General features: G+C 45.0%; 1 protein-coding gene across 2 annotated transcripts in view; it reads left to right on the top strand.

Moving 5' to 3' along the window:
* Positions 1-18,895, top strand: part of Gpat4 (glycerol-3-phosphate acyltransferase 4) — a 43,134-nt gene extending 24,239 nt beyond the window's left edge. For both annotated transcript variants that reach the window (XM_070016100.1, XM_070016101.1), the window contains exons 3-13: positions 2,925-2,994; positions 3,922-4,222; positions 4,945-5,019; positions 5,845-5,934; positions 6,114-6,207; positions 6,773-6,888; positions 8,694-8,749; positions 9,220-9,305; positions 12,312-12,440; positions 12,528-12,607; positions 15,129-18,895. In XM_070016100.1, coding sequence (XP_069872201.1) covers positions 2,925-2,994; positions 3,922-4,222; positions 4,945-5,019; positions 5,845-5,934; positions 6,114-6,207; positions 6,773-6,888; positions 8,694-8,749; positions 9,220-9,305; positions 12,312-12,440; positions 12,528-12,607; positions 15,129-15,237 — 1,206 coding nt within the window. In that variant the 3' untranslated portion in view covers positions 15,238-18,895. The remainder of the gene's footprint in view (positions 1-2,924; positions 2,995-3,921; positions 4,223-4,944; positions 5,020-5,844; positions 5,935-6,113; positions 6,208-6,772; positions 6,889-8,693; positions 8,750-9,219; positions 9,306-12,311; positions 12,441-12,527; positions 12,608-15,128) is intronic.
* Positions 18,896-24,012: the final 5,117 nt, after the last annotated feature.

Below are 24,012 nucleotides of genomic sequence, written 5' to 3'. Positions count from 1 at the left end.
TGTTGGCCTTTTATAGGTCAATAAAGGAGGGAAGGAAGGAATATGGAACGAGCAGATGTGAGAGTGCCACTTCAGAGGACTTGGTGACATTGGAGGCCTGGCAACTTGGGTAGATGGAGGGAGAGGATGCCAGCTCTCAGGCTGGAATGTGTGGAGGAGCTTACTGCAGTAATGAAGAAGTATGCCACTGCAGATTCTCAGCTGCTGCATGAGGATGCTGCCTGGATTTGTAATTGGAAATGTGAGGTTGGCCCTTCTGTGAAATAAAGTGTAGACTTGACAGTAGCAACCTGAACATTATAGCCAAAGCAGGGAGAGGATGAAATCTTTGCTGGGGAAGTATAAGCCCTGTGGTTTTCAGGGATCAGGTTCTTGTATGTATCTAGTTGGTGGGAATGTAGTGGAGACTGATATAACTAGTACCAGAATTGTATTGAGTGCCCATCTGCATTTCACCTGCCAAGCTCTGTTCAGTTTAATGTTACCTAAGAGCCTAGTATTGTTAATGCCCTTAAATTTTCTCTGTCTAGGAGAAGCTGAAAGGGGAATAAAGTAATCTGATATTGAATAGTCTCGTAAATGACAAATCGGGAAGAGAGACAATTTTTATGGTGAAATGAACTCTGAACCTAGGATTCTTAATTTTATTCCAAAGTATCTGAAAACTATACTTCTTAAAGTGACAGCTCATAGAAGCTCATTGTATAGTTACTAGATATCACTATTATGCTTTGGCCTGTAATATAAAATGTGATGGATTTTTATGCCTAGTTTCTGTCAGAGAGGCCCTAACTGTAGGGATGTCTCCTGGATTAATGTTTTCTATTGTCCTTAGTGAGTACCTTGCCCACATTTGAGCTTATGCTGAAGCGATGAGAGCGCTTGTTGCAAAGCCTCAGGAGTGGGTGGTTGGAGATCAAATTCTCGTAACTATGAAAAGTCTTAAAACAAGGGGATTTAATGAACCTTCTGGATGCTAGAGAGTGATGTATCTAGAAAAGACTTGGAACCCCCACCCCTTACCTTTCCTGTGCAACTCTTGTATAGGGCACATCTTGATCTTTGTTCTTTGTATTAAATTGTAAACATAAATAGTGTTTCCCTGAGATCTGCAGACAAAGCATTGATCCCAGTGTGGCAGGTTGTGAAAACCCCATTTAATAGCCAGTCAGAAGCACTAGTCACAATTTGGGCCTTGCTTTTGGCATCTGGATGGGGCAGTCTGTGGGATCTCTCACTCTCCAGGTGTATAGTGTGAGGACTGAATTAAATTAGCTTCAGTTTGCTTAGTATATTTATGTCTAGTCTCTCCCACTCCCCCAGCAGTGTTAGAAGTGTTTGGGGAGTTTGTTTTCCCAGGCCCTTTCTCTATTAGGGCAAAGGTAGTTGAGTGAGCTGCCCTAGTCATCCCTTAACAGGCTGTTCTCAGCTAATTGCCAGATTTCCTCCAGCCCAACCGCTTGTCCCTTACTCTGTGACTGGACAGTGCCTTAGTAAACACAGAAGCATTCTGTAATGTGCAGAAGCCAAAGGGGATGAAAGGGTATATGCAGCTAAACAGTTTCAGAGCTGAGCATCAGCAGCAATGAGAGAGACTGCACTCTTTTCATCCTTGAGAGGTTAATGTTGTGTTACTTGCTTCTTGCAGTATAGTCTGAGTTTTAGAATTCAGCACAAGAGTAGTGCTTCTACTATGATTATCCTTGCAGTGTCAGTACAGGATCATAGCAAGAATGTGGAACCCTAAATATTAGTGTTCATATATTTAGACGTGTAGCTTGTGCTTTCTTATCAAGTCTTTCTAAGTTTTCGGAAACTAGGCAGTTCATCTTCTTTTGTTTTAGGAATTAACATTTTCCCCCAGAAAAGATTATCCACTCATAGAACCAAAAGCCATCAATGCTCACCTAATCTTAAATGTTGAAACATGGGTTGAGTTTTCTCATTTCTGACCTTACTTTGAGTGGATAACACTAAAGCCACCTATTGTTTTCTAGAGAATGACATTTGAGGTTTCCAGTCGAGGTCAGATTAAATTGATTAACTTTCCCTCCTGTAATAGAACAGTCTTGCTGCTTTTTCAGGCTCCACCAGCATAGTGTACCCTGAATGCCTTGGGCTCCATGCCTTATGCATCATGATAGTGTTCTCTCCCCGTGATAGAATTCTCTCCTTTGTGCACAGCTGTGGACAAAGTTTAAGAGGCATCTCTTGAAATCTTCTTTTATTTCCTTTACTCACCGTGGAGGTATTCATTGGTAACATATTTCACGAGGGAGTAGGTGAGCTGGCTCTATTTACCCCAGGTAAAAGGACTCTATTAATGAAGGTAGAAAGCTCCAGGGAAAGCTGCTTTTTTTTTTTTCCTTCTTTCTAGCTCTCTTCCGTAGTCTGGATTTTACTAGTAATGAAGACACCTAATGTGTAACACCCTTGCCTTTTCTAAGTTCTGTCACATACATGGTGTCCTTCTGTTCTAAATGACCTTGCTAAGAAATCATGTTTTGTGATAAAGAGAACCAGATTCTGGAAGTTAAAGAAAGTCCTTTATTTTCCTGAAAGCAAAAATGGTCATTTTTTTGTGGTAATTTGGTTGTGGGCAGCAGTTTGAAGGAGTCTGTCTTCACTGGTCATGTGCTATTTGCTAGTCAGTTCCTTGGTCTGGAGAATGTTCAGGTGAATGAGATGAGAGTCTGAACAGATTGCCTCGGCTCCTTGTAATACACTCAGTTCTGTACAGTTGCTAACTTGCCTTGGGTTTTGGCCACCCTGGGAGAGGAGTGGAGCCCCCTTTCTTGATGGGTAGTAACTGACTACCATTGGCTCTCCAGATTGGGATTGAGGCTTTCACAGAGTAGTAGTGGATGTGCTCCCTGAAAAAGAATTTCATTCTTGCACTGCTGTTTTGCTTTTTCCCTCCTCAGTGGGCTACCTTGAGAATGGAGAGAGGAGCCAAGGAGAAGAACCACCAACTTTACAAGCCCTATACCAATGGTAAGACCTGAGTCTTTTTTTTTTTTTTAATTTTATTTTATTTTATTTGAGAACATACTGTACAGAGGGGTTACAATTACATGGGCAGGATAATGCGTACATTTCTTACCAAGCATTGCAGCCTCCTCCTTTGTTTACCCTTCACCTCCCAAGACCTGAGTCTTGATCCTTAGCCTAAGGGTCCTTTGATATAGGTCTCAAAGTGCTTTCATTTGTACACTGGTTGAATTCATTTCTGATGCTATAACACAATTGGGTACTTTGCAAAAGAGAAAAAGGGTATTTAGCTCAATTTGGATAGAAATTTGGGGCTCCCTAACTGTACCACATGGCAGGATATGTGAAAGGGAAGAAAGAAGGAAAGGGTCTGTTACATGGCAAAAGAGATCTCACAAACTTGAGGGGCCAGGTTTGCATTTTAAAAACAACCCAATAGGGCTGGGAAGGTGGCTCAGTGGTAGAGTGCTTGCCTTGCATGCCTGAGGCCCTGGGTTCGATTCTCAGCACCACATAAGCAAAAAGAAAAAAGCTGGAAGTGGTGCTGTGGCTCAAGTGGTAGAGTGCTAGCCTTGAGCTGAAGAGCTGAGGGACAGTGCCCAGGCCCAGAGTTCAGGCCCCATGACTGGACCCAAAAAAAATAAAATAAAAAAATAAAAGAAATAAAAACAACCCAATATCATGGGAATGGCTCCACCCCTTATACCCACTCCCACAGCATGATTTCCCTTTAATAAGCCAGCAGCCTTGTGACCTAATCCTCTTCCATAAGGCCCTACCTTAAAGGTCTACCACACATTGGGAACCAGGTTTCTAACTCCTTAACCTTTGAAGCACACATTACATTTACACTTCATGGCTACGTACCCTGAGTGTTTTTCACATACTTTGCTGAAGCATGCCACTTGACAGGTGTGTTGTATTTTTCAGGAATAATTGCAAAAGATCCTACTTCACTAGAAGAAGAAATCAAAGAAATTCGTCGAAGTGGCAGTAGTAAGGCTCTGGATAATACTCTGGAGTTTGAGCTCTCTGACATTTTTTACTTTTGCCGGAAAGGAATGGAGACTATTATGGACGATGAAGTGACCAAGAGATTCTCAGCAGAGGAATTGGAGTCATGGAACCTGCTGAGCAGAACCAATTATAACTTCCAGTACATCAGCCTTCGGCTCACTGTGTTATGGGGGCTAGGAGTGCTGATTCGATATTGCTTCCTCCTGCCACTCAGGTGAGGAAAAGTGCAGTAACAGAAAGCCTGATGCTCTGCCTCACTCTATGCAGGACCTCCCTATCTTCCATTTTAGAAAGAGGATAGTATGGCTTTTGCTCTGGCTTAGAAGGGCATACTAGCATTACTCTTTCAAGATCTGTGAATATTCAGGATATTAAACAGCAATAGTTGGGTTTCTTAAAGACAGATCGCTTGCCTAGATGGACTGAACGCAGCCAGGGAACATGGTGTACTTTCTGGCCTGTCCACTCTGGGCATGGCCTTCTTTCCTGAATCCTGCTTCTCTGATACAGAGGCAGTATTGAATTCTAGCTTTCAGTGTCCTGTGCTGTTCTGAGTGTCGTGCCAGATGCTGGTACCTTCAGGCCTTACTTCTTATTGCTTCACAGAGGCTTTGCTTCTGCCAGGCTGTAAAGCTGAAGAGAGGGGAAGCCAGCAGGACAGCAGGTGCCCGAGGGCAGCCCAGGTGACCCTAGGGAGGCCTGTCATTCCAGCTGCTGAGGCTAAGGAGACATGTCAGTGAGGGTTAGTTTGGAATCACAGGGGAACTCTAGTTCTAACACGCACACCTATTTCTGTGAAGAGCTCTTCATTTTAAATTTTTGTTATTTTTTGGCTGTACTGGAGATTGAACTCAGATCTGTATTTTTGATTCTTGCCTTAGTGTTCCCACATGTACTGTCTCCTGGGCTGGTGTGATGTGCTCTTGTCTTTTACAGGATAGCTCTTGCATTCACGGGGATCAGCCTGCTGGTGGTGGGCACCACTGTGGTGGGATACCTGCCAAATGGAAGGTGAGTAGGGTGTGAATGTTCCTGCAGGGAGGAGGAGGCACATCATTCTGGGAATGGTGACTCACAGCGAAAGGAGACCACTTGTTCAGATGCTATTCCAACCCAAGAATCTTAGATGGTTAAAGAAACCTCATGCTCACATTGGCATCCACATTAAAGACTTTCATTTTGTGCCTGATCTTGATCAGTGACTGTTATTTTGGCCTTCCAACCCATATATTCCTCCCACTTTAAAATAAAGGAAGCAACTCCCAAAGGGGTAGTCTGGGACTCAGATATTAACATATTTTATTTATAGCATGTCTGGAGGTTTGGAGTTTTTGTTTGTTTTATTGGTGGTTCTGGGTTCAAAGCCAAGGCCTGGATTATACTAGTATCTCTGCCCCCAGCAGAGATCATGTGTTTAGTTTTATGTGTTCTGTTAGGTTCATAAACTTATTAGAGAATAAGTGCTAAAAAATTTATTTAGAATACAGGGAGGGTTTTTTATTTTTTGAAACCTCAGGGGAAGTTGGAGAGCCAGTAGATCTCTGTTCTTCCAGGCTGTGAGGGGGCTGCATTCAGGCCTGACTCAAGTTAAGTGGGCAAAGGAACCTAGGAGACCATGGTTCCCCTGTGCTAGGAACCATAACATGGGCGAATATAATCAAGCTACGTTGCATTTCTTTGTTTTCTTGTGAGTGACTACAAGAATGAAAATACATTATAGGGTTTTACTAATGCTTAGGAAAGTACTTGACAGACTGTTGAGTAGTTAAGAGTCAGCAGCTTGTCCTGTCTTCCTCTATGTCAAACAATACCCCAAATCTTATCATGTTGTTGCAGGTTTAAGGAGTTCTTGAGTAAACATGTTCACTTGATGTGTTACCGGATCTGCGTGCGCGCCTTGACAGCTATCATTACCTACCATGACAGGTGAGGGGACTTGGTAGCGATGCAAGGGGAGAGCAGGGACCAAGAATGTGGCCTGCCTGCACTCAGCCATACTCCTTAGCTTTTAGCTAGCTTCTGATGACACTTGTGAGGTGAGAGTTGTTTTCCAAAGGAATTCCTACACACTCATTCTTGTTGCTTTGCGTATGTTTTACCCCCAGGAAAAACAGACCAAGAAATGGTGGCATCTGTGTGGCTAATCATACATCTCCCATCGACGTGATCATTTTGGCCAGTGATGGCTATTATGCCATGGTAAAACAAGTTCTGTTTCTATTGTTTTCTTGAAATGGGACTTACTTACTTAGCTGAATCAGTGCTGGGAGACTTTTGGACCCTTCACAGAACACAAGGCACATATATAAGTGTGTGATTACATGTGGCCTCAACCTAGATTCCCCTGGGGAATGCTAAGAACTTGGATAAAAGCTGTTCTGAGCAGAGTAACAGAGTAGCTAGAGATTGTGCCTTGAATATTTGGTCTGGGTATCTGGCAGTTAGATGGTAGACGATTCCGGGGGAGAGGGGACCCAAGGAGAGCTAGACTTGAGGGCATTTGAGACTATCCAAGGAGGATTACTTTATAGAACTTGGTGGTTATTTTGACTTAAGTGTTTAGTTATATTTTTAGTTACAGACCTCTAGTGTCACTCATAACAAAGAGAAATTTAGGATTGGTGAGTCTGAGTACTGTTTCCTTGAAAGAAACCTAGTTAGCAATCAACTATTTGAGGGTGAGAGATTGGGATACTTTGTGGGACCAGGGGAGCAATTGTGTGAGAACGAATTCACTGTTAATTATTCCTTTGTCTGGGATTAGGTGGGTCAGGTGCACGGAGGCCTTATGGGTGTTATTCAGAGAGCTATGGTGAAGGCCTGCCCACATGTCTGGTTTGAACGGTCTGAAGTGAAAGATCGCCATCTGGTGGCTAAGAGGTAAATGGACAAAATAAGCATTGTAGGAATACTTCTTTATGCTGAGCCTATAAAGTTTCCACAAGTTTTGTTTTGTTTTGTTTTTTCCTGAAATTGGGAACATATAGTTTACAGAAATCTGAGTATTGTTTCTAAAGTTAATAACGTTTTATTATACTCATCCTAATAAAATATGAGTCTTTTTTTTCCTCTTTGGGCAGTGCTGGGAATGAAATGGAAGGCCTTAAAGGCAAGCATTCTATTACTGAACTACATCTCCAGCCCAAATAGGAGCTTCCTTTGATGTTTGAATCTCCAAGTGAATTCATTATTACTAATAAAAATCAACTTAAGGCTGTAGGTAATTTAAAGAGTATACGTAGAGGCAAACCTAGGGCCAAACCTAGGGCCTCCAGTCAGCACTGTATCCCACAATCAGTGGAAGACCATCTTTTATAGAGACAGTGAATTCCCCCCCCCCCAACACTGAGTTCCCTTTGCTGTATCTTAGGGATAGAATACTGAGCCAAGGGGATAAGAGAACTGTCTTACATAGTTTTCTGCTGCTATAACAGAATGCCTGAGACTAGAAGCTAGAGAGTCCAAAATTGGTTATCTATATCTGTATCTGGCATGGCCTTTGTGTTTTGTCTTAACACAGTAGAAAAGCAGAAGGGCAAGTGATTGTGTAGACAGACAAAATGAGGGGTTGTCTTGCCTTCCCCCATGTTCGAGGTGACTCAGTCCTGAGGACTGCATTTATCAGTTTTTCTTAAAATCTAGTTTCCTCTTAATGGCCTTATCTCTCAATACCACCATGGTGACAGTCGAATTTCACCATCTTTTTTTTTTTTTTTTGGTCGGTCATGGGGCTTGAACTCTGGGCCTGGACGCTGTCCCTCAGCTCTTCAGCTCAAGGCGAGTACTCTACCACTTGAGCTACAGCGCCACTTCCGGTTTTCTGGTGGTTTATTGGAGATAGGAGTCTCACGGTCTCTCCTGCCTGGGCTGGCTTTGAACCGCAATCCTCAGATCTCAGCCTCCTGAGTAGCTAGAATTACAGGCGTGAGCCACCAGGGCCCGGCTTTTTTTTAAATTTTTTATTGTAAAGATACTATACAGAGGATTATAGTTACATGAGTAAGGTAATAAGTACACTTCCTATTGGGCATTGTTACCCCCTCCATTGTTTTCCCCCTACTATTCCTTCCCTCCCTACCTTCCCCAGGTTCTTTTTTTTTTTTTAATTGTGATTAAGTGATTACATAATTTCCCAAATTTCACAGTATTGTGGAAAAATGATGCTCATTTAAAGTCACAAGTTCATTCTAACTGTCCTGGAGCAAATTGTCTATCATGGTCTATAACATATAATGGTGTACACATTTACACCATACATGTGATCAGCAGCATGGAGATATTTAGTAGTGGTTCGACCAGATGAGTGGAAGTTCTTTGTTTCTTAAGTCCTGTTAATTTTGTATCACCTAACATTTTGGATTTAACATCCACTTATCATCACCATCATTTTTTGAGTGAAGGAAGTCACCATTAGACCATAGCATGGTTTAATCCAGTGTGACCATTGTATAGTCAGATAGCCAGGGTTTATTGAGGGTATGGCTGTTGCTTCCTTCAGATAGAACCAAGTTTGCAGTATCCTCTGGGTCCAGATATTAGTACTGTATTGAATTGAACAATTATATGAGTTTAAAAGTAGTCATTAATTTTGTCTGCCCCTCTAAATTTAGTGTCGAATAAACATAAATGCACTTTGATAACCAAGGGCAGAGAATCATCTGAACTTTTATTTTCTTCTTCTACAGACTGACTGAACACGTGCAAGATAAAAGCAAGTTGCCTATTCTTATCTTCCCAGAAGGTAAGAAGGGGTTAATGACCATAAAGAGCTTTGGGATGGGAAGCGAGTTAAGATTGTGAGCCTGATATGCCTGGAAACCTGTCCCTCAGCCCTTGCTTGAGTTGTCTATTTGTACTATATAGTGTTAGGTCCCATTTAGACTGTGAGTAGGACTAAAAACTGGACAAAGCTCAGAATTTAGCACGAGTTTCCCAGTGTGAACTTTTTCAGTCCAGGAGTCCCTTACTGATGGCAGTCCTTGGAGTTTCTTGCAGTATCCCTCAGCCCTCCAAGTCTGCTCAGTGTCCCTGGCCCCTTGTCTAGGTCAAGTTGTGCTAGCTGGCGATATGGCCACGGAGAGGAGTTTCCTAGCTCTGTAAAGTGTTCATGAAATGGATGATGACAAGGTAACTGTTTGAGGAGCTGCTAGAAGAATTGGAATTATTATAATTATGTTATACTTAGATGTTTTACTTCTACCTGCATTTTAGGAACCTGTATCAATAACACGTCGGTGATGATGTTCAAAAAGGGAAGTTTTGAGATTGGAGCCACTGTTTACCCTGTTGCTATCAAGGTACAGGACCTCCAAGAATGCATGCTGTCCTGTCCCAGCTGGATAGGTGCTGACCATGTCAAAAAAGGTGCTAAAGGAGGAGACTGGGAGCAGTAAAGAGGTCCAGGGGCCTGGGCATTAGCAGAGGAACCAGATCTCTGCTCACTACTAGATTTCAGAAATGGCAGCTTCTCATCAGCTCTGTGTTTGCCCCTCTCACTTGCTACCTCACTCTTCATAGACCTAGCTCACTGGAGAGCACTCCCCATGGGAAGAGGAGGCTGTGGGCTAGGTTGGTCCATTGGGTGGAAGGAAGGACTGACAGGTCTCTACCAACACCACAGTGCAATAGGACTCTACTGCTTGGGTAGCAACGTCATCTCATGCCAATAAGCAGCTTCTCCACCCTGCTCCGCTCTTGTCAACTTGTCCTTTCAAGCTCCCTGGATACATGCGATGTGCCAGCCAGTCAGCTTACCATCTTTTTCTCTTCTTTCCTTCTCAACCTTTGAGTGTCAACAGTGGGTCCAAAGTTTTTCTTACAGAATCCAGACCTGGGATTGGGAAGGTGGCTCAGCAGTAGAGTGCTTGCCTAGCATGCATGAGGCCCTGGGTTCAATTCTTCAGTACCACATAAAATAATAATAATAAAATTATATTTTTTTAAAAAGAATCCAGATCATACCTCATCATTCTGTCAAACAGGCTGTTGGCAGTGTGTACCTAGGCTGAAATCTTAGTAGGATCAGTAGCTGTGCCTACAGTTGAGGTGTAGCAAGCTTAGCATGTATTCTTAATTGCCTTGATTTTGGGGTAGGCCAATTCATGCAAGCTGCTTGCCTTTTGCCAGCTGAGCAGGGCACAAGGAAAGGCTGGCACAAGAATGACTGCAGGGGCTGGGAAGGTAGCTCAGCGGTAGAGTGCATCCCTTGCAAGCATGAGGCCCTGGGTTCGATTCCTCAGCGCCACATAAACAGAAAAAGCCGGAAGTGGTGCTGTGGCTCCAGTGGTAGAGTGCTAGCCTTGAGCTGAAGAGCTGAGGGACAGCGCCCAGGCCCAGAGTTCAGGCCTCATGACCGGCAAAAAAAAAAAAAAAAGAATGACTGCAGGATACCTTAGAGTAGCTGAGCCTTTTATGGAGATTGATGAGTCAGTGGATAGTCCGTTATTGGTGTCTACTGGGGCAGTGGGGTATGGTGTCTCCTGTGGGCTGACCTGCATTCTAGCATAATGGGAGTCGGGCCTTTGACCGAGTATGCTCAGGGAGTTGCTAGTATGGCTGGTCTTCACTTCAGTAATCATTCTGAGACATCAGCTGTGTGAACTGCACCTGGTGGATGCTTAAAATGCAGATACTGAGTTCTACACCAGAGTTGCTAAATGGACATTTTAACATGTCCCTGGCTAGTGATGATCAGGGATCTACTGGAAGTATATTGCTCTGGAGAATAGTTTGTACCCATTGTTGGAACGTGGGCTCCTCTGCAAAGCAAATACATGTATACTTTACATGAATTTTTATTTGGTACATAAAGTGGATAACTTTAGCAGCATCAAGGCTAATCATATTTCCACGGAAGTTAAGTCATTGTCTGATTTTGAGGTGCTATTGTACTTTTGCCTTGTTTGTACTGTAATGCCAGCCCAGACTGGAAGAGAGACTGAACTCTAACCAAAGTGCACACCACTCATTGTGCCTGGCTAACAGCACTTTCTTTATCGTCATGAACTTAGCTTATTGGTTGAAATTCTCCTTTAACTTTCTCTTAGTGAATTTATTAAGCCTTCCACAGTTAAATCTTTCTTAGTTTCTGTTAGTAAGTCTCAATGTTTTTTTGTAGTTAGCGCTGTAATCTTAACATGTTTGTCTGATTTTGTTCTAAAACTAAGGCTAGAAAGGCCTAAAAAAGAACATACAGTTAATCCCTATCCTTCAAGCTCAGTCACTTCCACATTGGTGGCCTCCTCCCAGAAAAAAGGGTATCAGTGACATGTTGGTCCTGTAGAACAAATTGAAATTTTATTTTCTTTTATTTGTCCATACTTCATTCCTTTGTTATCCCTCATTTAGAGTATTGCCCTGTTTATCACAGCCCTTCTAGATACTGAAAGGCTCCACTGTGCTTCATGCAGCCTCAACACTCAGCTCTTCTCTCTTCTTTTGTAACTTCCTCCTCTAGCCCATCTTAGACCAGGCTTTTCTGCTCCTGGGATTTCTGTGTGTTTGGTGAGAGGAAGGTTTGTAGCTACAGCTGTATTTTCCCTAAAATACCATTGAGATAGCTTTTGCCTCCATTAGAGGCATTGACAAATGCCTACTTCTTGATGAAAAGTCCAGTCCCTGGTTGCAACCTTGAGAGACAGTCATCAGTATATAGCCATTCCCTAATGGACACTGATTTAATCAGCACAGATAAATTCTTCCTGTCCAAACAAATAATTTACGTTGTTAAATTATAAATACATAAATTGTTTTTGCAATTATATTAAAATAGTAAAATAGCATATTATAAGCGCTCTTATTGGTTCTTCAGCCTGGGGCATGGGAAAGATATAAAAAAGCTAGCAATTATACAAGAAGATGTATATTTGGATGTATATTAGACATGTTTATAAGGGGATGCCATGGTGTTAATGAGGGGGGGCAGGTGAAGATGGCAATAGTTAGGGAAATGGGTGCATGGGAGTAGATTATTCTGTTCAATGATTTTGGATGTATCTGGAAAGTTTAATTTGTGTGTGTGTGTGTGTGTGTGTGTGTGTGTGTGTGTGTGTGTGTGTGTGTGTGTGTGTGTAGCAAATCACTGTTGGTTGGAGGATGGTGGTCAACAGAGGCCTTACTGATGCTCTGCACAGAGCTGAGGACAGTTAAGTATGGCTCAAGGACAGAGGTGCTATGTACAGAGCTGCTTGCTTAATGTTTTCATGGGAGATGGGAGATGCTCTCTGCTCAGTGGATCTATTCACAGATATGTCTGACAGTATACATTGCTGGACTACTCACATGCAGCTTCCTGTGTTTTTCAGTATGACCCTCAGTTTGGTGATGCATTCTGGAACAGCAGCAAGTACGGGATGGTGACATACCTGCTGAGAATGATGACCAGCTGGGCCATTGTCTGCAGCGTTTGGTACCTGCCTCCTATGACCAGAGAGGTAGGAGCCTCCCTCCCCACAGGCATCCCCACTCAGCTGCCTGTGACCATGAGTCTGTGCTGTGATCTGATTCATTCTTTGTTACAGAAAGATGAAGATGCTGTGCAGTTTGCTAACAGGGTGAAGTCTGCCATTGCCAGGCAGGGAGGACTGGTGGACCTGCTGTGGTAAGTAAAGCCAACAGTTAGCTGAGTAAATCCAGTCCAAAACACACCCGAACAGGTGCCCAACTGCCTTTGCAAGGGCCTCTCCTTCCTGGTGTGGTGGTAAAACCCCACATATACCCTGGAGAGGGAAGGCTGGAATCTTTTTACCTGGTTTCTCCTCAGAATGGCCTGGGGTTTCCAGTGTACCAGGGCCCCACATAGTTACCATCTCCAGATGGGAATGAACTTTGGCTGGGTGGCAATCTCATAAATACAGTGCTTTCTCTGATCTCTGTGCATTTAGCACAGAGAGTTAGACAAACCACAGAAAGAAAGGCATTTCACTTATTGCATTTTTCTTGTTTCCTACTAGAGTAGGGGTGAGAAACTTTTTCTGTGAAGTCAGTAAATATTTTAGACTTTATGGGCCATATGATGCCTATTGTAACCTCTTCTGCCATTATAGTGTAAAAGCATCCAGAAAATGAATAAACATAGTTGTTTCCCAATAAAACTTTATTTACAAGAACAGATAGGAGGCTGGATGTGAAGTTGTAGCCTTTAGGCCAGAGTTTACTACCCTCATTCTAAAATCTGAGGTACTTACACTCCACATCAGGAGATCAGTAGAGACATACACTAGATCAGATAAACTTTGCCACACTGTGTTGATGTCAGCTTTTGGAACAAGGATCAAAGTTGTGAATGGTGGAAGACAACTATCCAATTGCCCAAGGAGTAGAAGCAGGAGTATTATGAATTGGAGGCCAGTCCAGACAAAAACAAAAGGGTTGAGAACAAGTGGTAGAGTACTTGCTAGGTAAGCCCTGGGTTCAATCCCTAGTAGTGCCCCCAATTTTTTTTTAAATAAGAGTAAGTAAGGGTCAGCTTCAAATGGGATTTGACTTGGTTGACATAACAAAAGGTAGATGTTAAAATTTCTGGATTCTCAGAAAATAGCATTACCTTTAGATTTTTGGCCTTTTAAAAAATGCAAATGTTGGGCCGTGACTGTGGCTTAGTGGTAGAGTGCTTGCCTAGCATGCATGAAGCCCTGGGTTCAATTCCTCAGTACAATATACACTGAAAAAGCCAGAAGTGGCGTTGTTGCTCAAGTGGTAGAGTGCTATCTTTGATCAAAAAAAAGCTTAGGGACAGTGCCCAGGCCCTGAGTTCAAGCCCCAGGACTGGCAAAAACAAAACAAAACAAATGAAACAAAAAATGCAAATCTTAGCCTGGTATGATAGCACTCAGAGGTTGAGGTAGGATGGCAAATTCTGTTTTTGCCAGTCCTGGGGCTTGAACTCAGGGACTGGGTACTGTCCCTGAGCTTCTTTTGCTCAAGGCTAGCACTTACCACTTGAGTCACAGTGCCACTTCTGGCTTTTCCTGTTTATGTGGTGCTGAGGAATTGAATCCAGGGCTCCATGCCTGCTAGGCAAGCACTCTGTCACTAAGCCACATTCCCAGCCCTCAGATGGCAACTTTTGAGGCCAGCCTTGAACTAGGAGATCATGTTTCAAAACCAAAACGGAAAATGTCAGTTTTGATATCTTGAATGCCTACTGTGCACCTGATGGTGCTTCTAGTACTCTGTGTAGTGGTTTTAGCTTACCTCAGGTGACCCCACAGAGAGAGGTCACTATTTTCACCTCAAGGTTAAGATGCTGAAACATTTAAGAGAGGTCAAGTTACTTTCGCTAATGTCTCAAAGAAGGTCTGGAGCTGGATTTTGAATGCAAACTGACAGGCTTTTAGTTAGGAAGTTTATCTGTTACTCCATGTTCCCTTGTCATTGAGCATTGCTTCTTGACTGAGTTTTAGAGTAGAGCAGAGACTGAGAGGAGACTTCGGCTTTCACCCTTTGAAGAAGGAAACACTGGAGTTAAGCAGGGAGTTGGGGTGTGGGTGGGCATGGGACTGGGAAGGAGCAAATGCAGGTCTAGAGGATTTAGAGGTGTGCAGAAGTGTGGACTGGCAAGGCCATCACCCTGAGAGTAGGCAGAAGAGTTCAGGCTGTGGCTGGCTCGCAGTACTGTCTGTAGAGTGTAGAGATAAGAACTTGCTTTTCCCTGGGGCTGGGTGAGCCGCTCAGAGTTATGGGACTTGCCTATTACAAGGCTCTGGGTTTCATCCTAGAATCTTAGGTGTGAACTTTATAGCTAACATTTTATAAAGAAATTTATGGCTATTTTGAATCTCAGTACTTCCTAAAGCTTTGGCTCTTTTCCTTCTGGGGATACTGGAGTAAGTACCTTTTGTCCTCTATGCTTTGTGAGGGAAAGATGAACGTTAGTATACAAAAAAATGTTAACCTCCTTGAGAAGGGTGGGGAGTTTTACAGTGTGTTCACCATGAATTGTAAATGCTGACCTCAGGTTCCCAGGAGTTCAGGCAGGTTCTGCAGTCCTCTTGATGAGAGGCCCTGGTGTCCCTGTGTTTCCTGCTGGCCTGTGATGGGTTTTGAGCTGTTTAGGGTATCTCCAAAATGGGGTTGGTCAGGGAGCCTTTCCTGCTGTAACATTGACCTTTCTCTCTCAGGGATGGTGGATTAAAGAGGGAGAAGGTGAAAGACACATTTAAGGAAGAGCAGCAGAAGCTGTACAGCAAGATGATTGTTGGGAACCATGAGGACAGGAGCCGTTCCTGAGTCTGCATCCCATGCTGGCTGGAGCCTCTGCCTCCAAGTCCCAACAATGAGCCAGCAGAAGATGCTGCTGCTCCCGCTCCGCCTCCACCACCACTACCACCACCGTGCCCCACTGCTGCACCCTTCCAGACTCAGGATCCCAGGACTCCAGCTTCTTCAGAGCCACACAGGGATCCCTGGGCTCAGGCAGCACAGCCTGCCCACTGTCATCTGCTGCAAAGTTGCTGGGTGCTCCAGCCAGGACAAGATGCCTTCTTGTTCCCTTTACAATAAGCCCGTTGGAGGAGTGCCATTAAAGTCAGCTCTCCACCTGTGTGCGTCGTCTCGGGCTGAGTGGTTGGGAGGACTGTCCTCAACCTTGGTAGGGTTTGGGATTCAGTCCTTGTGGTTGCCCATGTGCCAGGGACTTACTAGGGGAGGCCGGCACATGACTCCAGAGCAGAGGGGCACTGCCAAGATGGCTGGGCCTGCCTCTAGCCCAAACAGCACCCAGCCTCAGATCTCTGCAGACCCCGTGAAAAGAAGACTTGTTTGCAGGGGCATTGGGCCAAATGAAGTTTTAAAAAGTTCTGGAGCTCCTGCTTAAGGGGTGTCACAGGATGAGGAGAGGCCAGTGCCCCCTTGACCAGTCTGTGACAAGAGCCAGGAATCTGTTCAAACTCCAGGCTGAGCCTGAATTTCCCATGTGACTTGCACTTTGTTTAATGTGTGCCTCGTCTTCCCCATGTGTGTCATGGGTCAGCAGGGGAAGGGAAGGTGGTGACATCTACCTCACAGGGTTGTTGTGGGGACTCCAGTGCTACTATAAGTGACGGACATGTGATGTGCAGTGTACAAGTACAGGTTCATGGAATGTGGCAAGACAAAGTCAGCTCAGAGCTGTGCACAGGGCTTTGGGCATGTCTTGTGAGTAAATAAAACTAGATGGTGAATGAATTAAGGGACTTTCCCTTTACACTCTGCCCCTTGAATGTAGCCCTGAAGAATGTATTCCCTGTCAAGTTTAGTTCTTGTACTTGAACATAATAACCCTGGAATGGCAGGGTCTGAACCTGACTTCCAGAATGAGGGTAAACGGCTCATACCAGGCATTTGCACATCTCTGGTTAGTTTATGGTTTCTAGAATAGACTGGTTTCTCCACAGATGAGCCATGGGATTGGAGGTGTATGCAAGGCATTGGTTGGTTGAGGCGGAGGAGAGGGTGGGCTGAGTTGGGGCAGTGTAGTATAAAAGTAAGGGAGAACAGAGGTCCTGAGGCTAGGTGAGGAGCCAGGTGAGGCCAACAAGGGTGTTGGTTTACCTTGGGTTCCACATCGCCACTGCAAAGGTAGATCCAGAGCCAGCCATCCTTGTGGGATCTGTTCACTTTCAGTATTGCAGGAGAGAGGGCAGTTTGCCTCAACCACCATCATCCATCTGTCTGTCCCTCCCTCCTATATACCTCCATACCATTGTGGAAAGGTCAGGATACCCCTTATGATTTTGTACCAGCTGTGGTGTCCCCTGGGATTTGGGTTGTACTGTGAGTGAAGCCCACCTCTTGAGGTTTTGAACTGTCATTCAAGGCCCCTGTCCTGTTTGGTGGTATCCCTGCCACCTTCCTGTCACCTCCCTACATAATTGCCTGTTTCCTCAACCTGTCCCATTGCTAGCCAGTGAAAAGTTCTTTTCTCTCAAATAAAAACACTGTTATGACTAAGAATGCCTCTTACGAACTATTTTATGGGATGTTTAAGAATAAAAGGTTTTCAGCTTGTAGAAGGGGTGGTGTGTGTAGTGTCAGCCAGTTGGAATGATATATAAAATTGACATTGAAAATCAAGTTCTCTTTAAAAGAAGTTCCTATGAAATTCATCATGAAGTAGCTGCTTTTACTTCATGATATGCATAGAGGATTTTATGGGGGTTTTTGCTTGTCTCATGTTACACACACCTGTCTGTTATTGGTTACAGCAGGAACAGTGAGGAGGAGGAGGGATGTGATTATACTCATGAAAATGAAATCTCTACAGTCTGTTAAGGCATTCAGAGCCACCTACTGCCCATCCTTCTTTAACTGGGGATCCTGCAGACCTAATAGTCCCAGAGTTGGAATTGTTTTGGGATCTCAGAGGTGGTCTGTAGGAAAGCCCCACAACATACTACAAACTACTCTTGGATCCCTGCCCTTACTGACCGGGGCAGTGGCCAGATTCAGTCCACTTCCACACTTGCTGCTCCACTGCTGTTCTCTTTTATCTGTTTCTTGATACATAACCAGGGACTTGGGTTGTGACTTCTAAGACCTTCTACCTCTGCAATTTAATTTTTGCCTCCAATACAAGGGTTTGAACTCAGGACCTCATGCACTCGGTGTGCTTGCTTGCTTGCTCAGCTGGTGTTCTTGAGCCACCCAGCTTTTGCCAGTTGTTTTGGAAGGTGGAGTCCTTTCTGCCCAGGCTGGCTTCAAACTCAGCCTTCCAGATCTCTTTCTTCTGAATACGATTATAGGTGTGAGCTCCTGGTGTCCAGCTAATAACTGTTGATTTTAAGCTTTTCATTCAGATTGGCTTTGAGTTTCAAAATAGATCATTTGGAGCCATTTGTTCCCCCAAACCAGGCTAATGATGCAGTTTTTTTTTTTCTGCAGAGGTCCCCATGTGTGTGGAGCCCTTAAAGAGTGTAGATGATAGTGAGCCAGACCCATACTTCTTGAGATGGCCTACTTAAGATTGTGCATTAAAGGCAGATTTTTCATGCAAGCATGAGCCCTTTCTAGCTAGAGAAAACCTCCCAAAATACCAGTGAAGTACACCTGACAGGCAGCTCAGTAGATGGCCCTGCAGCCAGGGCTAACTGAGCAAAGCTTGGCAGAGTAGTTTCAGGTGACCTGACAGAGAACCAACCTTGGGACATGCTTTCTTGCCACAGACCCTACTCCCTCTCTGCCCCTCCCAGACAAAGGTTTGATGTGTGAGGGACAGTGGGCAGGCCAGTGACAAGGGGTTGTGGGCACCATAATGTCTCAGATCTTTGTGACAGAACCAGTGGTGGGCATATACCCTAAATGCTCTATGGAAATCAGGTCTATGAACCCTGCTGCTTCCTAGAATTGACCAAAGTCTCAGGGTCTGGGATGGTACTTCCTTCTGTTCTCCAATTTGTAAAAGATAGCACTGTGTGCAGGCTCATCACTTGCTGTGCATCTTGGGTGGCCAGACTTGATTTCTTCAGATGCACCTATAGTGTGCAGCCTTGGATGTCTGGGCTGGAAGGGCAGCTCACGCACACTGACTCTTGGACAGGTTAAGAGACGACCATCCAGCCATCCATCTTCCATTGCTCTCACACCCCTCTCCCCTAGTCAATATGTCTCTCTCCGATGGGAAAGTTAATAAATTTTGCTCTAGATTAAAAGTATTGATCATTTCATTTGTAAACGATAAATAAAAAGGGGGAACTTTTCATTGCACCAAGGGTAGTGTCTGGTGTATTTTGCTGGTGAAATTTAGCTCGCTGTTGGGGGGTGGGTTTCTCATATGCATTCTGGCCGGCCAGCTGCATTGATTTCCTATTAGTCTCCCAGCACCACCCAGTAACACATCATTTCAGTCCTGCTATTAATGGTCTTTTGATAAATAATCACTTGTAAGTCAATAAATTTTTATTAAACAGTGTGGCTGTTTGATTTATTAAAATCCGACCGTGTTTGTCTGGGAGAAAAGGGATGCTGAATTGAAGTGGAGGTTTTCATACATCTTCCTGACGCCGAGCAGTCACCGCACACTCCAGAGAAAAACAATTGCATTTTAACAGAAACAAAACAGCCGAGTTTGGAACTTGGGCCCAGGGAAACTTTATCTTCGTCAGTGTGGGGCTTATTGTGCAGTGAGCTCCCGCAGTGAGGGCACCTCCACTGAGCCAAGAACTTTGTTTGCTCCTGAGAGTGGTGAGGTCTCAGGGCTATTTTCTGGGATGGCTCCAAGGTGCCTGTGCAGGTCTCATTGGTGGCCTGGGGCAGTCTTTCATTGGGAAACTGGCCCTGGAGCTGACCCCTGTGCAGAGATGGCATTGGAAATCAGAGATGTTGGACTGCAGGACGTTTTAGCTGCCTTTCTGGCCAACTCACTAAAACCACATCTTGGGCAGGATAAGCCAAAAGATAGTCCGTGTATGTGGGTTGTTGTTGAAAGTGAGCCAAGAGCTGGAGATTGAAAATCCCCAGAGGGGTTGTTGTGAAGTTTGACACCTTTTCATTAAAATCTGACTGCAGATAAACTGCAGAAAGCAACCAAGCCACTGCAAACAGAGCCCAAAGAGATGTTACGGGGAAGGAAAACTAAATCTGGCTAATACGTTTATGGAAATTAACAGTTGTAGTTCCTTAATTGAGCCCTCGTCCAGGCCTCTGCCATAGACTTCATCTCTGTCTGTCCTTCCTTGGGGTGGCTGTCAGGGATGAGATGGCTTCGAAAAGGGGGACATTTGTAAGTCTGATGTTGTCTACCTGCTGCAGGCTTACTCTAGCTGTTTGGATTTCCTTTTTATCCTGATCTAGTGGGGAAAATGTGGTCATTTGTACCCTTAAGGTGGCCAGGAAGCGGCACAGCAGGTATTCACACAGTGCTCAGCAGCAAGGCTCATTCTGCTCCTGGGTACAGAAGGTTGATTGAGGAGCCCAGCTTCTCTCTGCTGGACCTTGTGACTGTCGCCCAACTTGGCCTCGAACTCCTGGTCCTCCTATTTTGATTTCCTGAGTACTAGGCATGCACCACCAGTCCTGCCTCGAGTCCATTTTCAAGATCAAGAGGAAACTTCCATGTTTCAGTTGAAGCCCCATCTCTAGCCTTTGTTCATTCTTCTCTCCTAGCTTCCCCTGCCCAAGTTCACTGCTCTTGGTTAGGAGGACTTGGATGGGGAAGCTGGAAAAGAATCTGTATCTCTTGTGCTCTAAGTTGACGTGCTGTGAATTGAGTCAGATGCGTCAAACTGGGAAAGGAACAAAATGTTTAGAGACTACCCTGCTAGCTGCTAGTGGAGGACAGGGGGAATGAAGTTGGCACAAAGATGTGACAAGGGGCATTTGAGCATCATCCAGCAGGCACTGTATACCTATTGATGAAGTAGGAAGAGGCAAATAGAAGTTGGACGTTGGGGGGACTAACTTTCCTTTGGCAGGAAGGGAGTAGACATGTAGTTTCAAGAAAGGAAAGTTCGGCTATTCTTGGGACAGTGGCAACCATTTTCTCCCTTGACCACATGGCCTATAAATGATTCTGGAGTGTTTGAATCCCATGGCTTTCATCGCTCAGAATGGCTGAAACTCAGGGTTTCCATCTGATTCCACACAGGATCAGAGAGGTCCTCAGGCTCCCTGAGCCCGATCATGCCTGGCTTCTGAGCAGGACAAGCCTTTGTCTCCGTAAGGAGCTTGAAAACCCAGGTGAGCAGCAGAGAGGCCCAGGAGCCCTGCTGTCCCCACGCCTGCAGCCTGGGCAAGACTATGGTTTCCAGATTGATTCCCCAGCTGTGATTTGTCATCTCTCCTGGGCAGGCGCTGGTTTCTCTTGCTTCAGGAGGCCCCTTCGACACCTGCTTTATTTTTCTTCCTGCGCTGACGTGACGGGAGACAGGTGTTAAACTACTTAATCACTTTAAAATTGTTTTAATTTTCTGTTTTTTATTGATCTCTCCAGCACCAATTAATCAGCTCACTGGACCAGGCAGTTAGTACATTAAAAATTGTCAGAGAGGCCGTGCATCTTGCAAAATGTCTAAAAAATATTCGACTAGCAAATTTTGTTTTACTTTGGCATGCAACAGTCCTCAGCATGTAGAACTCCCACTTAGAAGGGGTTCCCAAGTGAGGGAGTATTTGGGGGTACAGAAGGAACCCTGACTAGAGCCCCTGGCTAGGGGGCTTTCTATAGAAATAACAGAAGAGGGACCTTTCAGCACCAATTTGCCACCAACTTGCTTCCTTGTGCTTTTGTGGGGTTGTGGAGCTTCTCTGGGTCTCCTTTCCCCTGTGGTGGATGCTGGACTTGTTTTTTTGTGGAAGGGAACATTTGCTCAGCATGTGTCCTGACCCTGCAAGGGCAGAACTTTTGTGTCAGCTACTGCCCTTGTGGCCAGACTTGGCCAGCCCACAACTACTCTCCCTGCCATGGCTATCAGCACTTTTGATTTATTCATCATGCCCAAACGCACCTCCCCTGGGGCAGTGGCCAGCTGAATGTGGTAAACTGTGTTGGCAGGCAGTTTGATGTCATACTACTGTCCTAATACTCCTTAATTGGCCTAAGGTTCTTCCATGGAATGTTCTGGGCAGGCATACCCTCTGCCACCATCACCCCACTTGTACTACAAACACTTGCCACTTGACTTTTATTTGTTGTTGTTGGTCATGGGGCTTGAACTCTGGGCTTGGGTGCTGTCCCCACGCTCTTCAGCTCAAGGCCAGTGCTCTACCGCTTGAGCCATAGCACCACTTCCAGTTTTCTAGTGGTTTATTGGAGATCAGAGTCTCACAGCTTTTCCTGCCCGGGCTGGCTTTGAACCGTGATCCTCAGATCTCAGCCTCCTATGTAGCTAGGATTACAGGCGTGAGTCACCGGTGCCCCGCTACGCCACTTGACTTTTAACACTTTTTTCTGCCAGTGCTTTATTAGTTGCTCGGCTGTACTTTCTGTCTTATATAAAGCATAGACAGACTATTCAAGGGCTTCACTATTGCTTCTTGAGAGTAGACATTTGTTTTCCAATTTCTCCTCTTTTCTGGGTGGGGTGGACAGGCAGAGGAAGGTGGTCCTGAGGCTTGAACTCAGTGCCTGGACACTGTTCCTGAGCCTTTTTGTGCTCAAGGCTAGTGGTCTACCACTTGAACCATAACACCACTTCCAACTTTTTCTAAGTTGTTTATTGGAGATAAAGAGTCTCGCGGCCTTGCCTGCCCAAGCTGGTTTTGAACTGTGATTCCCCAGATCTAGCCTCCTAAGTAGCGAGGATTACAGGTGTGAACCATTTTTGCCTGATTTTCTATCACTCACTGAAGGTAAGCCCCATAAAGTAAGCCTTCCTTCTGCCTCCCCCTGTGGCAAATTATTCAGCAGCCTTGTTTTCGTGGTCTGCCTGTGTCTTCCAAAGGGATACCAATACCCACTCCAGCTTGTGGCTTCTCCCTGATTCCTCCATTGGGACTCATTCCTGGAATGTAAAAGGAATGAGCAATGGCCCCCAAAAGCTTTTTTTAAACACTTGACCTCTCAGAATTTCTTCTTCCTGCTTGACTTCTTTCTGTACAACCGGTTCACCACTGAATGAATGGAAGGGGAGGTTTCCATCCATGCTCCCAGCCTCCCTACGCACACACGGGGATTCTCCTGAGACCTCAGACATAAGTCCCTCCTGGGAAGGCTGGGTGTGAGCCCCGTGCTGTGGGGCCAGCTGAGGTCCACTGAGGGACAGGCCCAGTGAGCTCTGCATTCTGGCTGCTGGACTTATCTGACCCAGCCCCACCCAATCCGTATTAATTGGTATATGATTGGGGTAGGACATATAATCTAGTATTGATTTTCTCTCTGGACGCCACAGCTTTATTTGCTCACATCTGCTTTGTGTTTAATTGGTGCTTTGCTCTGGAAACCAGAGACCTTATCAGCCTGTTTTGTTTCTTTTCCTGGGGCACACAGGCACGCACACAGCCCAACACCCTCCAGCTTGGGGCCTCTCCCTGACCCTCCTACTTTGAGGCATTCCTGGGGCATAGGGGAGTGGTCAATGACCCAAACGGACTTTCTTTATACTTGACCTCAGGAGTTGAGTTGTGACTGATCCTTCCTGGTGTGTGTGTGTGTGTGTGTGTGTGTGTGTGTGTGTGTGTGTGTGTGTGTGTGTGTGTGTGAGTGTGTGTGTGTGTGATGATTGTAGGGGGAATCTGGCTTTGGAGTAAGCTAGGGTTCACATCTACTTCCTCCCCAAGATGGCCTTGAAGTTAACAGATTTTAGTTTTCTGCCTTATGACGTCTTTTCCTTACCTGAGAAAAAGGTAAAAATACCTACTTTGTGTGTGAGTGTGTGTGCGTGCATGCACGCATGTGCGTGCACATGTGTACACACAGCACTTGGGCTTGATCTCAGGGCCTGGGTGCAGCACCTTAGATTTCTGTTCAAGGCTGGCATTCTGCCCCTTAAGCCATGGCTCCATTTCTGGCCTTTTGATGTTTTGTGAAGGTAAGTCTCACAAACTTTCCTGCATTGACTGTTTCAAATCCTGATCCTCAGATCTCAGCCTCCTGAATAGCTAGGATCATAGGTGTGAGCCACAGCACCCAGCAGAACAACTACTTAGGAGGATTATTTTTTTTCTGTCAACACACACAATGAGCACTTTGAGCATGTATAGTAAATCACAGCTCCTTGGTCAATGCCATTCACCTGTGCATCTTCACATGCAGCCTGCCAAAGAACCTGGCAGTGGAGCTCCAGAAGAGGCCTCCTGTACCCCATTTCCACCACACCTCAGTCACTCCTGTGTTTCAAATTTTTATTCTTTTCTCTTGGAATTGTGATTTGCTGTTGAGGCTCACTACCTGAGCTTTTGCAGTAAACAGAAGATGTAGGAGTTAGGGTGGGAGAGAGAGGGAAGGTAAGTCAACTTCCTGTTGACTCAGTAACTCTCTGGCTTGGACAGGTAGACACACTGCCACTTAGGTTGCAAGATTAATGGTGCTTATTTGGCAGTGGGGAGGAGCCTAGTAAGGCTCTGTGCATTCAATGGCCTTCCGGACTGGCT

This window comes from Dipodomys merriami, unplaced genomic scaffold, assembly GCF_024711535.1.
Source record: "Dipodomys merriami isolate MVZ:Mamm:240054 unplaced genomic scaffold, mDipMer1.0.p SCAF_12, whole genome shotgun sequence".
Classification (NCBI taxonomy): Eukaryota; Metazoa; Chordata; class Mammalia; order Rodentia; family Heteromyidae; genus Dipodomys; species Dipodomys merriami.
This window is presented reverse-complemented; position numbering and strand designations above follow the sequence as displayed.